Source organism: Labrus mixtus, chromosome 20 (genome assembly GCF_963584025.1).
Source record: "Labrus mixtus chromosome 20, fLabMix1.1, whole genome shotgun sequence".
Taxonomy (NCBI): domain Eukaryota; kingdom Metazoa; phylum Chordata; class Actinopteri; order Labriformes; family Labridae; genus Labrus; species Labrus mixtus.
This window is the reverse complement of record NC_083631.1, coordinates 7,150,707-7,167,777: the sequence shown is the minus strand read 5'-3', so window position 1 is coordinate 7,167,777 and position 17,071 is coordinate 7,150,707. Positions and strand designations below refer to the sequence as shown.

Sequence of the window (17,071 nt, the reverse complement as noted above, 5' to 3'; positions counted from 1 at the left end):
CGCAGAACTGCTCTCTCATTGGTCAGAACAGCACAGAACTCGACTCTCATTGGACAGAACCTGAGAGACAGGCTCTCTTGTTGATGGCAGGTCTTTGGCTTCATGTCAATGATCACACAGAGTGGAGTCCACATCCCCGAGGCCTTGTTTCTCCAATCTAATATGTTTGCATTGATCACGGGAGTTTGCAAAATGTTATTTTCCTTTCATGTGAATGTAGAAACGTGACATCCAGCTGCTGAAGACTTTGTGACTATTTCCTTCAGCCTTAAAATAAAGTAGGTTACCATCTGGAGTCTTGCACATTTCAAAGTAAAAAATGCTCTTAACAGTGATGTCAGCTTGGAGAAAATAGGGGATGAAGTTTGACATCCAGCAGCTGAAGATCTGTAGACTATAACCCACAGCAGTGGTTCTCAATCTGGGGTCTGGGCCCCCCTAGAGAGGACGCCTGAGATGTCAGCAGGTGGACGAGGCTCTGTCTGCTCGGAGGTTGTCAAAATTAGATTTGTACATATTAAATAAAATGTTAAAACATTACTTCTTCCGTCCATCTTCTTCTGCTTATCTGAAGTCAGGTCGCAGATGTCAGCAAGCGCATTAAGTCAACCCAGACTTCCTTCTCCCCAGCTCCTCCTGTGGGATTCCAAGGTGTTTACATACCAGACGGGAACTCTGGATCTGGTCCGGGGTCACCTCCCACTTGGGCGTGCCCGGAAAACCTCCAAAGGGAGGCGTCCACCAGGGGGCATCCTTATCAGATGCCTGTACCACCTCAGCTGACTCCTTTCGATGTGAAGGAGCAGCGGCTCTACTCCGACCTGCCCCTGAATGTCCGAGCTCCTCACTCTGAGCCCAGCCACCCTCCAGAGGAAACTCCTTTCGGCCGCTTGTATCCACGATCACATTCTTTCAGTCACTACCCACAGCTCATGACCACAGGTGAGGGACGGAGCGAAGATCGACCGGTAAATCGAGAGCTTTGCCTTCGATGGTTAAAACATTACTTGGAAATTTATATGAAGGTCTTTTGGTAAGAACAAGTGTGTAGGCATATTGTGAGGGGGGCTCCAAGGACAAACAGTTGGGAACCCCTGATCTAAAGATTTAATCAAAATGAGGCTGATATCTGGAATCTTGTTATAAATCAACAAACAGAAGTGCAGAAAAAAGGTCATACACTGTCACATTAGAAAGCCAGACAAAACGAGTGGAAGTTTGGAAAAAGACAATAGCTTTATTTTTAACAGGCATCTCAATAGATAATACAGATGTTTATTTGACTGGAACATCTCGACATCTCGGCTTCCCAAAAAATTTTGAAGCTCTGCCTCGTCAAAAGATTATTCAAAACATTTCCCTACACATCCATTACTATATAAAAATGTATAAAATCAAATAACTTTGACAGACAAATGACAATCTAGACCCATTCCCTAACTGGGTATAGCGCTCACAAAAGTGATGGCCAGTCCCAAAATAGTACACTTTAAGAATAGATTTGCTGGACATTGAACGAGCGTAGCCCAATGACATTTGATCAGTGATGTCAGTTTTATTAATTCTCCCTCCGACAGTCGTCCTCCTTTCTGTCTACAACCGTAGAAAAAGCTCTACAAATCGGGGAAAGCTAAGTCATTAAAATTCAACACAATTCATTCAGCATAAAAACACAAAACCTGAATGTATGCGGGGGGAGGGGGGGGGGGGGGGGGGGTATGGATGTTGTTTATGTACAAAAAAACAGAAAAGGATCAAGGGCAAGGATGAAGATAATATACAGCAGTTGTGTGTAGCAGAGAAGTGAAAACTTCTTCTACATGAAGTTCTGTTGAGACATCAGGGCGAGTTGCAACGGACGCAGCTGCTGAGTGACTGACGGGGGAAGGTTTGCTGTGAAGTGTGATGCACGAGGTCGATTAAATCAGGCCTCCCGTCTGTTGCTGAAACACATCAATTGTGTCTTCATCTTCCATTTCCAACTGTGAAGAATAAAGAAACACTTTAGTTTACATGGTGCAGATTACAAGTGGGTTCAGATGACCTGTAACGGGTATGTCAATAACTGATATTCATGATTTTTTTATCCGTGTCCTCGTGTTGTACTTGAAATCGGTCTTAGTTTTTGAAGGTCAGGATCTCGTCTCAGAATCAAAATAACTTTTTCTCGGTCTTGGACTACTGTTGGTCGACTCCTTATTTTAAATCAAGACCGGTTAAGACCACCGCTGATGGGCTGTTTTTCCACGTCATCACTGTGATTAGAAGGAAAATGCCTCTTTCTAAAAGAACAAATATTTTTAATGTATTCATAATTTGATCCCCCCCCCCAATTACAGCCACAACCTTCCCGGTGTTAAGGTCTAAGTGAGTGACACGCCCGCTACACACTTGATGATGATTTTTCAGGGATATTTATGGTCTTGTTCTTAACTCGGTCTGGATCCCTAAATGTCTCGGTCTCGGACCACTCTGGTCTCGGGTATCTCTCCATCTTGGTTAGTGTTTTCATGACTACATCACTACCGTGTCCTTATGGAGATAAAGTCAAAGTAGTAACTTAACGTTTGACCTGCTTTGCACATATACATGGAGAGTTTTTCTTTTTTGTTTGTTTGTTCCCGCTCATCTCCTGTTTATTTGTTATTTGTTGTTTGATGCAAGACGAGAGCACCATGACCCACAGCTCTGTTGACAAATGAGACTCCTCGCAGCGTTTAAACCAGACGAGCGAGTCGAGGTGAGAGGAACATAACGAACACTAACAAACACACGAGTCATTGAACTTTCCATAACTGTGAGTGTCTGCTTCAAAGAGTCCGATCTGCTGCGGGATCTTCCATGTTTCATCAGTTAGTTTAATGTTAGCTTCGTTAGCAAAAAGGACATGGCGTCAGTCCAACCAGCCTGCTTCAATCTGTGCATGACTTGGCCCCAAATTACTTATCCAGTGTAATAAGTCAGCGCCTGCCACAGGGGTGTTCTGGCTTCACTTTTGTGTACTTTTGAGTGCTGTCCGTATATATATATATGGTCATTTGTGTGTACATGTGTGTAAGTCATTCATAATCCTTCAGGTTGTGCAAAATATGACCCGCCTCCTTCATTGAGAAAAAAATGGAATGTGCAAAAACTTTCTTAATTCGATTGCCACGATCCTTCGTTTCTTTCTTCTTCTGGTTTCCAGTTTGGTGTTACTGTGTCTGAAATTGGTTTGGATCTTTAACTACTCTCTATCTTGACCGTAGATATTCTGCCAGTTCATCACTTTTTAGACCAGATCATCCACTTTGGCTTTAAGGTTCCTCTTCCCGTTGTCCCCAGTAAGTTTCTTTTACATTTAAAGTTTAGTTTCACTGTTGGACAGTTTCGTTGGTCAGAGCGTGCCTCAGAAGGGGCAATTAGCCGCAGCATCGACTGACATCGGGGACACTTTTCTGGGCTCAGCTCTGCAGTCTTTGAGGGTTTTGGAACGACGGGAGTCCCAGGGGCAGGATTAAAGATGCTTTTAATAAATGAATGGTCTCTTTTAAATGGTAATCAGTGGGTAATTCTGCTCTACATGCTTTTGTTGTTGTTTTTCTGCATGTTAAGACTCTTTTTCATATTTTAGTCCCAGTGGGCCCCAAACTTTATAAATGTGTGGCAGAATTTTAAAGGAGATCTACCTTAAAGGAGATCGGCCTTAAAGAGACAGCAGCTGAAATGAAGCGTTTCAGGCAGAGGCTGAAATGTGGGATATTACTGACGCCAGTGTCAGATAGATAAGGAGCTACACATCTCACAACGCTGCTCAAAAGGTGTCCCAAAGTGACATCATTAATGGTGAAAGTGAGGATAATAGATCTGCCAGATTAGAACAGGGACTTGTAAATGAGCTCACGGACTCTCCTACCTTCACTGCTGACTGTGGGTCGATCTCCTCTATATTTAACTGTTGGATTGTTTAGTCTGTGACGACGTTTATGCCCTACTATTGCACATAAGACGTGGACGTGGTGGGGAGATTTTTAGTTCTGTGTTCATCACTTCATCCTTCATCATGTGTGTCAAATTGTATTAAGAAAAGACCTGCCATCAACTAGAGAGCCTGTCTCTCAGGTTCTATCCAATGAGAGTCCAGTTCTGTGCTATTCTGACCAATGAGAGAATTTGAGAGCAGTCCATGAAGGTGCATACAAAAAAAAAACATGAAATCCTTACGTTTAATAAATATACAGTAAGCTAAACTATATCAGAACATGTCCTGATGCATTTAGGAACATGTAAAACATGTTTGAGGCCGCTATAAATCCCCAGGCACACACTCTATTCCTTTCGTTTATATTTTATAACTGAATTTCTTTTTGTACATTTTCTTCAAATAAAAGCTTCTTGGTCTGATTTGGGAGCTGAAGCCAACGTTTCAAACCTTCAGACTTACCTGTGATGGCGTGTCTGTCTCGTTTATGGGCTGTCCATCGAATCTGAACCTGATTTGTCTCATTTGAAGTCCCTGTAGAGACAAACACATAAAAACCTTTGATGTCAATCAAACCATACAGAACTCATTTGTTACCACACTCAGCCTCTTTTTAGTTATTTATCTTTTGGACCGTTTTGCCTTTATTGGATAGGACAGCTGAAGAGAGACAGGAAATGATTGGAGTAGAGAGAGGGGGGGGAAGGACATGCAGCAAAGACCCGAGGTCAGATTTGAACCCACGGCCTCTAGCCTCTGTACATGGGGCGCCCGATGTAACAAAGCCCTTCAGTGTCCGTCAGAAGAACAATAAATAAGAGTTATACTTTGTGTAACAGAAGGAAAAAAACACAACCATGTAATTAAACGAGTGTGACAGGAACACACACAAATACTCTTAAATCACATTTTCTTCCTCTAATGCACTTTTTTTTTACTGCTGCACTCGAAGTCAATGACTTATTACTGAACTATAATTGTGTTCTTTTTTATTTGTTGTGTCATGTCTTTACTGCTGGTTTCATTGCACATTGATTTATCGTGTCTTCAACATGAACACCACCCCCCCTCATGCTAGACTACATTATTATTACTACTGGGGGAGGCAGCATCTCAGTCTGCAGGGACTTGGGTTGGAAACTGGAGATTAATGACTATAGATGTCTGAGTTTGGCAAATCAGCCATCTCTATTAGAGCTACACGTCAAACCGAGTAAAATCAGAGAGTGCTGTAGCTTTGCTGAATTTAATTCTGAGATCAAATCAAAAAAAAAAAAGACCCAGCTCTTTCCTGAATACCTACTAACTTAATGATGATGGTCTCCATATTATTGATGATGATGATGGTAATGATGATGGTTTTTGTTTGATAACGACGACTTATTAGATGGTTTCTATACTGATTAGAGCTCTCAAGAACTGCTGTCAATGTTGTGCTTTGCCTCTGGTCACTTCCTGTCAGCACCTGTGTGTCCAATCAGACTCAAAGCTGATCGTTTGCTCTTACTGACATTGTTCCCTTTTTTCTAGATCCTTGCTTGTGTTGTACTTGCTCTCTGATGTATGTTGCTCTGGATAAAAGCGTCTGCTAAGTGAATTGTAGAATCATGGCTCAAATCAACTCAATCATGTCCTCATCACACATAAACACATGACATTTGTCTAATGTAGTGTATCGATGTGTTATTATGGTATTGATGTGTTGCTTTGGAGATACATGATGCGGTATAGCTGTTTTTGTAGTGTAGTTTGTGTTCTGATTCTGGTTTGTGAAGGGTGTACCGTCGCTGCAGTGAAACAGGAATAAAGGAATAATGAAAAACATCTGCCTCGTGCTGTAGTTTTTTAAAATGAGCTGCATGAAGAACATCTCTGATTTGACCTGCTCTGCTCTCCTTTCCTTTCTTCCAGAGAGTTGAAAGCTCATTTGACTTTCAGATCCAGAGGAATGTCAGAGGTTGCCTTTCTTTCCACTTGTCCTCTCTTTTGTGTTCACAGTAGACACAGACACTCGTGGATGTGGACGTTGTTGTCACGCCTCAGGATTTGTTTTAACAGTTCAGCTTTAAGAACACAACTGGCACTCCCAATGTAAACTCATATGAATACGTTAAAAGAATACGTCAGCATTCCTGCATCCCGTTATAGACGGTCGGCCGGACGAAGGACGACTTCAGACGTGATTTCGCTTGTAACTGCTGATGGAAAAGACGAGATATGCTCTGTAATTAACACGTGGAATCACAGATGAGGAAGATAAGGAGGTTTGGTTTTTGGGTGACGAGAGAGATGTAAGCTTCTGCAGCTGAGGGGAGATTTACATCCAGACTCTAAACGCACCGGAGCCAAGACATCAGAGAGATAGCACCGAGCTGGATCACAGCCAGTAAACAGTGAACTGTAACTCTCTCAGGGGAGTTAATGATTGAAAATGTGACCGTGAGGAATTATTCTTTAATGAGTGTCATCTGACTTTTATTTCATGGTTGAAACTTTTGGCTTTCTGCAATCGGCCGTCTCTTAATGTCACATAAAAATTCACTTTTGTACCACATATCCTCAGAGGACAAGGACTTTTACATTTCCCAGCCATAACATTGCATTATTTAGAACCCTGTAAAACTAAATCTCAAATTACCAGCTACTAAGTGCCTGTTTCACGAGTGCAAAGGGCTGAAAATGACTCTCATCACAGCCTATTTGTCTTCCAACGAGAATAAACATGTGCATACTTCAAAACTGTTGCCTGAAAGCATCAAGTAATAATAGTTATTTGGATGTGTGTGCAGCACAACTTCACACAAACACATCTACACATTGCTCTGCATCGTTGAATGAGGACTACTGTTTTAGTATTAAGAAAATATTCAGGCCTCTGTCTGCTCGGCTAGAGAAGAAATATTCCTCATTGAGAGGAGTTTTCAGTGGCTAACATTTCGACATGTTCCAGCAGGAAAAGCTCTGCTGCAAGTAATGATGTTCACAATGGTTGACTTATATTCAGGTAGGTGTGCAGGTTCAGGTATCGTGCTGATGCCTGAAAGGGGATTTCAACAACGTCTGTGTGGATGTCAAATCAGTGATAGAAGAAAATGTATTCAATTGAAGCGATGCATTCCTCAGTGGGTGCATCACAGGCTGAGAAAGCAAGCAGAGCCTACATGTACCATAATGCATTGTGCATGAGCTTCTGCAGCTCAGCCTCGCTTCACGGCCTCCCTGCATCTGTTGACTCGGCCTGAAAGAAACAAGGCTGAACATCTCCGTCTGCCAAAACTCTGTCGAACGATTCCTTGACTAGTAATTCATCTGCGCTCAAATCCCACGGGATGTTTTTATTTTTTCCTGTTTCCTGTCTTTTAGATAGTTTGCGATGAAGAAGAGGCAGGAACTAGAAGTCCAGTTGAATAAGGCCTGTAGTTCTTCAAGACCTCTGACTAGTTTGATGCATCTAGAGGACAAAGGATCATGCAGATGTGCTGTGTCACAGAGAACATCTGCAGATATTTGCACACTGAACACTTCACTAAAATAGACAGAGATAGATTTAAATTTGCAGATGTACTAAGTAGGGAGCTACGCCTTCAGTTGACTAAAGTCTACACCCTCTCTAGTCGGCACCAGCATTACTAGTAACCGGTTAAACTAATTAATAATACTTATTATTAGTCATGCCCGTAATGACAGTTAAATGTTGACTCTAAGGTGTAATGCAGCCAATGGCCACCAGCTGGGGCTGTAGCTCCGGTTACTGGCTAACTACCGTTCTTCTCTACTACCTGGATGTAAACCAGCACAGTAGACAGCTGGCATCTTGCAGCTCCGACCGGTTTAGCAATTATTTGATCTTAGAAAATGAAGATAAAGTTGCATGTAGGCGGTGTCCGGCTAAACTGGTATATCGACTGGAGAGATATGTAACCACGTTCAGTACAACGAGGACCGCAGACTGGCTGTGTTGTGTCTGTGTTACTTCAAACCAATTTGTCATAATTTACCCGTAGATGCTGTGATCCTGTCTTTAATACACAAGTGTCTTCTTAATGTTAGACTAGTCAACTAGTCTGATTTGAAATATGCGTTTAATCGACTTTTAAATTAGTGGCCGGGGAGCATCCCTGTGGCCTGCTAACATTTAAAAAATCAAAGCTATCCTACTTTGAATCGTTCCCTTCTTAACAAGTCCTTTCAGTTTTTGATACATTACATTAGTATACACCCTGTAATAAACAAACCCTGAAGTTTATGGGACCTCTGCTCCTAATCTACGCAGATATTAAGCTCCACCCACCTGTCTCTCGCAGTAGGCTTTCATGAGCTTGATGAGCGGAGTGTGTCTTTTGATCTTAAACTGCACAACTGATCCATCCTGACCCGCCACCTTCAGGTTTATGTGTTCGTTGTTTTCTGTCTTGACTCCCTCCTGCAAGATAAAGTCAGAGAAGAGCGACAGTTAACGTAGGCAGAGAGGAAAACAGAGCTGACCTCAAAGTGAGTGAACGACTCCACAATACTTTGTACGTCTCTTTATGGTCTTACAACAGGCAAAGCGTTGGAGCTGAGGGGGGCCTTAAGCCTCCTGACAAACAGCTACAACGCCCCCTGCTTGTAGTTAGATCAGTCCCGCTCTTAATTATGCATAACTCTCGTATCCCTGATAAAATAAAAAAAACAGATGAGCAATAAAACAAAATCACCCTCAAACAGTGCGTGCCAGTTAAGACTAACTATCCTTTCCAACAATGTTTTTTTTAACATGCTGAATACAAGTTAGTTTTGCTGTCAACATGGGGATTTTAACATGGCTCTGGATGAAACCTCCAGGCTTTTGGAGCCAGCTTCAAGTGGACACTCGAGGAGCTGCAGTTTTTGCACTTCATTTTTTAACTCTGGAGGATGCCGCTTGGGTTTTAAACAAATCGTAAGGGTTTATTAATTACATGGGAAGGTCAAAACATTGCAAAATTTGACTAATACAATCCAGATGTGAAAATGAAGAGCAGGTTTGTACTGCTGAGCTGATAATGTGTCATACTTTCAGACCTGTACCTCCAATCACCAGTTTAGGTAGGCTACATGTTGGTTCTCATCATAGATGTTTAAAATCCATTTCACTTCATTTACGTTACATTTCTGTGTCTCTAAAGTTGGGCACTGCCTGCTGTAAGCACAGATACACTGAGATAAACTCAGCATTGGTAGTGGCATAAACAAATGATGACTGCTGAGTGCACAAACTTTCTCCCACTTGCAGGAATGTAAACACACATGATGTTTTCACAGTTGAATCCATCCATCCCCCTGACACTGATAAGCTGAAGCATGCACTCAGGATGGCTCCAGCTGAGTGTGATCAAGCAGAAAGCGACCTGCGCGCCTATGGATGCGCGTTCACAAACCTTCCGGTCTATCAGAGTAGGTATAGCTGGTAGTTAAAATTTAGCTCTCAACTTTAAAAAAGGTGAGACAAATCGCAGGAATTCTCCGTTTTTACGTGAGTCACTGTCTTACAAAACCAGTTAAATAATTTGGTTAATTGACACAATGTAGAAAAACACTCACCTTTGGTTTTTCATCTGCCATGGTCACTCTTTTGGCGCTTCTCTACGCTGCCACACAAAGAACACGTGTGCGCGCACGTACTCGTTCCCGATTAAATTATGCGAACCGAACGTGCGCGTCCACGAGCCGATGCGCGTCCACAGTATTTTGATTTGAATGGATGCAGGCGGTCACGTGGATGAAAGCGCGGTCTGGGCATGGGCGGGAGAGTCTCAATGCGCGTGACAGAGGCAGCAAGAAGCACATGAACGCGCACTCAGACGTCCTCCCTTTTGTTGTCATGTTTATAAATGTTTAACTCAACAACAGCTTCTACTTCATCACTCTGTTTGATTAAATACACATTGTACGATACACTCCTCCTCATCATACTGTTCACAACACCACAGGACAGTTAGTATTAACAGCTTTTCAGTTTCTCTTTTTTAACCCTTTATATTCCAGCGGCCATCTTGTTTTTCTGTCAGAAGAAGAACCACATGAAACATAAAAAGATAGAAACATGCACATCTAACAACAGTGCGTATTATTATTAAAAGCATTGCTATTTGACTTAAATCAGTCAAATATGTTAAAAAATCTTTGTTTGTAAACTTATAACAGAAAATATTCTTAATTTATGTGAACCCCCTCGAGGGTTTTACAGTCATACGACCTGTGTTATGTGATGTATAATCTGTTTTTATAGTCTGTGTTTCCTGTTAAAAACAACAACACCCGACTGTGAGTTGTTATTTACAGTCTATGAGCCGAAACACAGCAAGATGGAAAAACAGGCAAGAAGAAGGGCAGCCTTTCCATGACGTCATCGCGCCTGCGTCGAAAAGGGCTTGAATGAGTGAGGCGCGTAAGCAGCAGCAGCAGCATCGCACCTGTAGTTCATGGCGTGAAGCGTTTCCAGCCGCACAGTCAATCAATTCATAATTTAATCGTATTTAACATAATTATCCCCGATGGAGGAGGTGGACGTCGAGCCGGCTATCACCGTAAGTGACCTCTGAAGTGAAGCTTTCACGTGTTTTCTCCAACTTAAAGCTAATCATTGCTAACAGGCTAACTACAGAGCAGAAACATAAAGTATAGAAATAATCATAAATAAATACAGTGAAGATTAATAAAGTGAATGTGTCTCTAAACATGTCACAACTGTCTAAGCAGTAAAAACACACCAGGTAACGTGAATATATTAAACTATATTTACTGATTTATTCAAGAGAAATGTAACTTCATGTTGTTTTATTCTATTTTATTTGTTTGGATGATCCCCTAGTGTTTGTCATATTGTCTAACTTTTTATGAATTAGTGTTTTCTTTTATTGTAGCCTTTAGTTTTGTCAGTGTTGCATTTTATTTAGTTTCACTGGATTAGCGTTATTGAGCAAGTCAGGTGTGTTTATGTAGAAGATTTCAGCAACAAGGTCATTCAAAGTTTACTTCACAACAAGACATCAAAAGCTTCAAGACAACGGGACTTTTACAAAGTCACTCAAACAAATCATTGAAAATCAAAGAGGAGATAAATATGAAAAATGTTTAAAAATCAGATCCTGAAGAAATAAAGAAATATGACATTGAGTAAAAAATAAGAAATGGATAATGTCCGTGTAATGACCTGGTTCCTCGTCTTTTGATGCAGAACATCCCTGCTGCCAGTGATGGGAAGCATTTGGGATTTGCATGGGGTCCTGGTGATATCCTTACCTACGAGACCCTGTACTCCCGTACTTCCTCAGGTATGTGCAGCTCATGCGTTCTGTTGCACAGATATCCAAACAAGCCTCTGCATTTTCACTCTCTTCCTTATTGTAATCATTTGATCTGCTTTTCTCCCCTCTATCATCAGGAGTTACAGGATCAGGCAGCTTATACATCCACGAGGTCAGGAAAGACGAGGACATTTACTCCCCCATTCTACGCAAACTCTTCAATGAGTCACATCACATCTTTGTCGGCCTGCAGACAATAAGAGAGGACCTCCCCAGCAAGAACAAAAAACCTCAGTAAGACCGCCTGATGGATAAGATCTCTGCTCCTTTGCATGCCACTGTAAAAGTTTTCAGAGATGCTACAAAAGGAAATAAAACACTCACATAAATGATCTCATATCAGTACATTGTCTCTGTCTTGCTCTTTAGATTTGTCAGCATCAGTAAAAACTATCGATCTGTGATACGAGCCTGCATGGAGGAGCTTCAACAAGCTGCTGGTAAGAATTTTTTTTTCATTATAATTTGATTTTGAATCATCATTTCATTACTGAGGGATAATCAAATTGACCTGATCCCCCCCCCCCCCCCGCAGTTTCTACAAAAGTTGCAGATGTGGCGACACAATATGGAAATCAGGTACGTCCTTCTACTGTATGTGCATCTCTGCCACAACGTCACAACTGTACAGGAAACGTAGACTCACAAAGGAGGCCGTCTGCGTGTATGTTATATAAGAACAATAAGAAACAGTTGAGTGTTTATATCTATTTAAGTTGAATATGTTGTGTTTTAGAGTTACGTAGAATTAGAACATTTTAAAAGTTCACAGGCATTGAGCTTTAAAACGCAGTCATAAGTAAATCTTCTTACATGGTGCATTAGTCAAAAACAAACGTACAGATGCAGCAAACAGGGACTTTACACATAAAGAACAAAAGGAGTCTTGTTTGAGTAAATTCTTATTGAATCATAGGAAGGATGAACAGACGGAAACATTATGGATGCAGATGTTTCGGTCTCTCTGTCACTTTCTTCAGTGCAAAGTCTTTCCTCGCTGCACCTCTAAATGTGAACATTTTAATGGACTGGTTCATGATGCTTCATATTAATGGACTACTTCAGAGGATATCAGTTTTTTATTGCTATAGTTCTAAACTTTGCTTCTGTTCTGATGCGACAGGTGTCGATTCTGTTGGCCATAGAACTGATCTGGAATCTGTGTGAAGTGCTGTTCATCGATGCTGCGCCAGGTTAGAGTTACTTGTAGTTAATCTATCTCACATTTAATAACTTGACTTGATATTTGGTAAGAACCCGAACCAACAAGTCAGCATTGTAAGTGTCTGTGTGTGTGTGTGTCTGTGCCCTCAGCGGGGTCCCTGTTGCTCCACCTCCTGGACTGGGTAAGGTTACACAAGGCGGATGTAGATGAAAAGGCCAGAGAAGTGCTGCAAAGTGAGAGCCCTGCTGAACACCGCGACTACTGGGATGTGGTATGTTCTGCACACACACACACACACACTGGGCACACACAAGCTACAGCACATCTAGCCCCGACTTTAAGCAGAAGTTTGTTTTCTGTTACAAAGCCTCAACAAACACTCTTCTGCATTTAGCTCTACATGTTCTTGTCTGACATCGAGCACATCGTGAAATGTCAGTTCTGAAATGTTTGGTGCGTACTCTGTGCAGGTGGTGAGTTATGTGCTGCAGGGCAGGTTGGAGGAGGCCAGGCAGATGCTGGAGAAGCAGGCCACCCTGCACCCTGCAGCCAGGAAAATGTTCAAGCTGATGGACACTCTGCTCAGCAAGATGCCGTTCTACAACGTAAGATCATCTTTTAATGGTTTATCTCATTTTGTAGCTTCAGGTATGTTGATGATTGTATCTTCTTAATGGATTTGTTTTTATTTGAAAAGAGGAAAGGGACATAAAAAGTACTTGGCTTTTTGGTGCAGCTTTATGCAGCTTTTTAACAGTTCATTCTGTAGTTTCAGAAAACTAGAGATGACTGCGCTGCTGTAAGGGTGCTGCACCGTTATGCATTTTATGGTGTTGACACCAACTTTTATTTGAAACATTCTCTTGGTGTAATAGTGCTGCTAGAATAAGAGACTTCCTATCTTAAGGAGGTCTGCTGTACCAGAGCTTCAAAAGAAAGTTGTCTAATTGAAGAGTTTAAGGCGCTATTTTGACAAAACAAACAAACAAACCTATATGGTTTATAGTCCTTCTCTCACATCATTCATTACAGTCTACTAGTAATCTACTGCCAATGAAATGAGGCGTGCATCAGTGACATGTTTGTAATCCTTCAGCCCGGTGGCACCCAGACGCTCACAGAGTTTGATGTGAAGTGGAGACACTGGCACGAGGAGGTGGACCGCTGCCTGCAGGACAACTCGTTCGCCAGCAACCAACACCTGGAGCTCATCTGCAAGGTCGGTGACTCTTTGCCCTCGGTAGCCGTAACCATCGTCCGTTTACTTCTTACCTTACCTGATTCTGTTCTCCTCGTTTTAGATCCTAGTGGGCGATGAAGACACTCTGCTGGAGCACAAGGGACTTCTGAGCACCTGGTATCACTTCCTGGTCACCAGACTGCTCTTCTGTCACCCCACAGTCAAACCTACCGAGCTACACTTCTATGCACAGGTACACTACAAGAAAAGCAGCTGCAACACTCACACTTCCTACTCAGTGCTACAAAAGTCCTGTTGATTCATCTTCATCGTGTGTGTGTGTGTCTGTGTGTGTCTGTGTGTGTCTGTGTGTTTACTGCAGTCATGCATGACGATGTTCCTGGACACGAGGAGCGTCCCAGAGCCCCTGGACAGCATCTTACTGGCTGCCTTTGAGTTCGACATCCATCAGGTCATCAAGGACTGCAGGTAGCACCTTTTTAATAAAACATATAGAGTGTCTACAGGCTACATGTTTATGACGACAGTCTGCAACTCCTCCTTATGTCTCCACCCTGCGTCTCCTCAGCATCGCTCTCAACAACTGGTGGTTTGTGGCCCATTTGACGGATCTATTGGATCACTGCAAACTCCTCCAGTCCCACAATCTGCAGTAAGGACTCGGTTTGGCTGATTTTGTATTTCTAATCAGAAGATAACTTTAACATTAATCTCTGGTGTCTTTGTTTTCAGCTTTGGCTCCAACTTGAGAGAGTTTCTCCTCTTAGAATATGCTTCTGGTCTCTTCACTCATCACAGGTTTGGTCATCTTCAGCTTAATATGAAACATGATTATGTTTTAGTATTTATTTGTAAGGTTTTCTTTAACCTGAGGTATTCAAACTTTTCGCGTCTTGTACGATAGAATTTCCGAGATTTAGATGATGATTTCTGTATTGCAGTAATACATCATTTAAATTGGTGTTTTGATTTGTTACATGCTACAAACGCCAGATCTTATATATTGTTTTTGTGTGTGTGTTTGTGCACAGTCTGTGGCAGTTGGCCGTGGACTACTTCGACCACTGCCCTGAGTTTGGCCGTGTGTACCTGGAGCTGCAGATCGAGCGGGTTCCCTTAGAAACGGAGCGCAAAGCACTGAAGGTGCTCAGAATCTGTGAGCAGAGGCAGATGTCAGAACAAGGTACCACTTTCTTTCTCACACCTCAAGTTCCAAACCTGTCTTGCATAAAACACACAGACGAGACTGCAAACCTTTTTTTTTAACTTTTGTCCTCCTTCAGTGCGGAGTATCTGTAAGATCATGGCCATGCGCGCTCTGAGGAACAACAGACTGGGCTCGGCTCTCTCTTGGAGCATCAGGGCCAAAGATGCTGCTTTTGCCACCCTCATTTCAGAGAAGTGAGTTATTGTAAAGACCCTCTGAGGGGCTTTTGGGTTCTATGGCAAATTCTCTCTTTGCACTAAAGTCTCTTTAAGCTCTTAAATGAATCACAATTTATTTATTTTTTGCTCAACTTGTAAAGTCAACTTTAAAAGTGGTTTTGTATTTGTCAGGTTCTTGCAGGATTACTGCGCCAAAGGAACCTTCTCAGATCTGGACCTGATAGACAACCTGGGTCCATCAATGCTGCTCAGTGACAGGCTCACTTTCCTTGGTATGAAGAAGACACACACACACACACACACACACACACACACACACACACACACACACACACACACACTTTCCTGTGTTGTGAGGTTTGTCATGCACTCTTAATGAGAAGCTCTATTAAACTTGTGACTCAGCCTCTGCTGTGCTCTCACAAATTGAATTCCCGTATCAAGTGAAGGGAACATTCAGTCAAGACGGACCTTTTAGTCTCTATTAGGCCGTCACATGAGACTCAGATGTGTGCACACTGAGATATAAATACAGTTTTGTTCTGCTTTGCTTAATGCAAGAGCATGTGACTGCATGTTTTTCTACTTGAAGAAAAAAGAAAACTGATTTCACACTCAGCTTACCTTACATTTACAGAAACTGGTTTTATACTTTGTGTGTTTGTTTTGAAATGCTTTGAGACATTATTTAGAAAGTATGAACCTAACTCCTTTTAGAGTCTCTGTGTAAAGGTTTGATCATGGGCCGGTGTCGCAGGGTGGAAACTGAGCTCTCTCTCTCTTTTCCCTTCTAGGAAAGTACCGCGAGTTTCACAAGCTGTACGGGGAAAAGCACTTCAGCGAGGCGGCCAAGCTGCTCCTCTCCCTCATGACGGCAAAGATCGCCCCCCGAAGCTTCTGGATGACTCTGCTGACTGACGCGCTGCCGCTGCTGGAGCAGAAAGAGGTTAGTCATCGTTCAAGTGTTCAGTATACTGAGGAGATGTTTGTCTGTGAATGGATTATAAAACATGTCTGATCATGATGATGCATTATTCAACACATCTTTAGCGATAGTGTTTGGTATTGTGATGGTGCTCGACTGTTTTAACTGGAATGTTGATTTTTTTTATGTTTCAGGTGATCTTCTCAGCAGACCAAACCTATGAGCTGATGTTTTGTTTGGAGGAGCTCACCTCCTCGCTGAACACCGCCGCTGTCGACGCAGACAGGCCCATGCAGGTACGCAGACCTATCACAAAGTCACCTTGATCCTCTACAACGTAAACTCTGGTTCAAAAACCCAATATCTGTTTTGTTACCATGGCAACAAAAATATAATTTAGTAGGGCTGGTTAAAAATATATACATCAAATATATTTTCCCAATTCAGGGAAATCCTGAGATTGATTATTTCTGTTGTAATGACACCCCACTCCAGTAGGGGCACTGTGGGTGCCGCAGTACTTCCACACAATGTACTTAAAGTTTTATTCTTTGTTTATTAAAGAATATTTTAATGATAACATTTTTTTTTTTTTTTTAGTCAGTTTGTCCTAAACTAATACAAATAATGCACACATAATTATTTAACAAATATTAGAAGGTACTGTGATTAGTTATCTGGGTATTCCTGTCATCTATGTGTAATATTATATCGATATCGTGACCCAAAGATCTGAAGTCTAATCGAATAGTGAGGTTGTGGAGAATACCCAGATCTAGACTTTAGTACCTCGTAAAGTGATTTCAGGGACTAAAAATCTCTCATGCCTTTACTGGACACTCGGCTCTACAGTCCCCAACATCTCTCCTTTGAATTCTTCATGGCAGGATGAAGACATAGAGGTGACCAAAGTGGAGCTCCTGAGACTCGCCCTGGCCAGAAATCTGTCGATGGCCATCGTCAAAGAGGGAACGGTGGAAGCTTAAAGAACACAAAGCTCTTCTTTTTGCATTTTTTTGTACTGTACATAAAATTCATGTAATCGACCGTGCTCTTTGATAATAAAACTGTTTTCATTTGACTTTGAATGATGAGAAATCAGAAC

General features: G+C 42.0%; 2 protein-coding genes across 2 annotated transcripts; one reads left to right on the top strand and one right to left on the bottom strand.

Annotated features, from left to right (window-relative positions):
- Positions 1–1,213: 1,213 nt before the first annotated feature.
- Positions 1,214–9,681, bottom strand: LOC132995472 (small ubiquitin-related modifier 2-like). Its single transcript, XM_061065464.1, has 4 exons — positions 9,524–9,681; positions 8,253–8,384; positions 4,424–4,495; positions 1,214–1,982 (listed from the first exon to the last, which is right to left on the bottom strand). The coding sequence occupies exons 1-4, from the start codon at positions 9,542–9,544 to the stop codon at positions 1,920–1,922; spliced, it is 288 nt and encodes a 95-aa protein (XP_060921447.1). The 5' UTR covers positions 9,545–9,681; the 3' UTR covers positions 1,214–1,919.
- A 665-nt stretch (positions 9,682–10,346) lies between these two features.
- Positions 10,347–17,047, top strand: nup85 (nucleoporin 85). The gene is made up of 19 exons (XM_061065418.1): positions 10,347–10,509; positions 11,160–11,256; positions 11,367–11,523; positions 11,659–11,729; positions 11,825–11,868; positions 12,413–12,482; positions 12,604–12,725; positions 12,925–13,059; positions 13,551–13,673; positions 13,756–13,887; positions 14,017–14,123; positions 14,224–14,307; positions 14,388–14,453; positions 14,687–14,838; positions 14,939–15,056; positions 15,213–15,313; positions 15,836–15,987; positions 16,161–16,262; positions 16,854–17,047. The coding sequence occupies exons 1-19, from the start codon at positions 10,477–10,479 to the stop codon at positions 16,950–16,952; spliced, it is 1,965 nt and encodes a 654-aa protein (XP_060921401.1). The 5' UTR covers positions 10,347–10,476; the 3' UTR covers positions 16,953–17,047.
- The last annotated feature ends 24 nt before the right edge of the window (positions 17,048–17,071 follow it).

What these genes read in the sequence shown, in the direction of transcription:
- LOC132995472 (XM_061065464.1), bottom strand. Translation starts at nt 9,544, where the DNA reads ATGGCAGATGAAAAACCAAAG. An exon ending in TGGCAGATGAAAAACCAAAG is followed by an intron (nt 8,385 to 9,523) that starts GTGAGTGTTTTT and finishes TTTATCTTGCAG; the next exon opens with GAGGGAGTCAAGACAGAAAA. An exon ending in AGACAGACACGCCATCACAG is followed by an intron (nt 1,983 to 4,423) that starts GTAAGTCTGAAG and finishes TATTCTTCACAG; the next exon opens with TTGGAAATGGAAGATGAAGA.
- nup85 (XM_061065418.1), top strand. Translation starts at nt 10,477, where the DNA reads ATGGAGGAGGTGGACGTCGAGCCGGCTATCACC. An exon ending in CTCCAGTCCCACAATCTGCA is followed by an intron (nt 14,308 to 14,387) that starts GTAAGGACTCGG and finishes CTTTGTTTTCAG; the next exon opens with CTTTGGCTCCAACTTGAGAG. An exon ending in TGACAGGCTCACTTTCCTTG is followed by an intron (nt 15,314 to 15,835) that starts GTATGAAGAAGA and finishes TTTCCCTTCTAG; the next exon opens with GAAAGTACCGCGAGTTTCAC.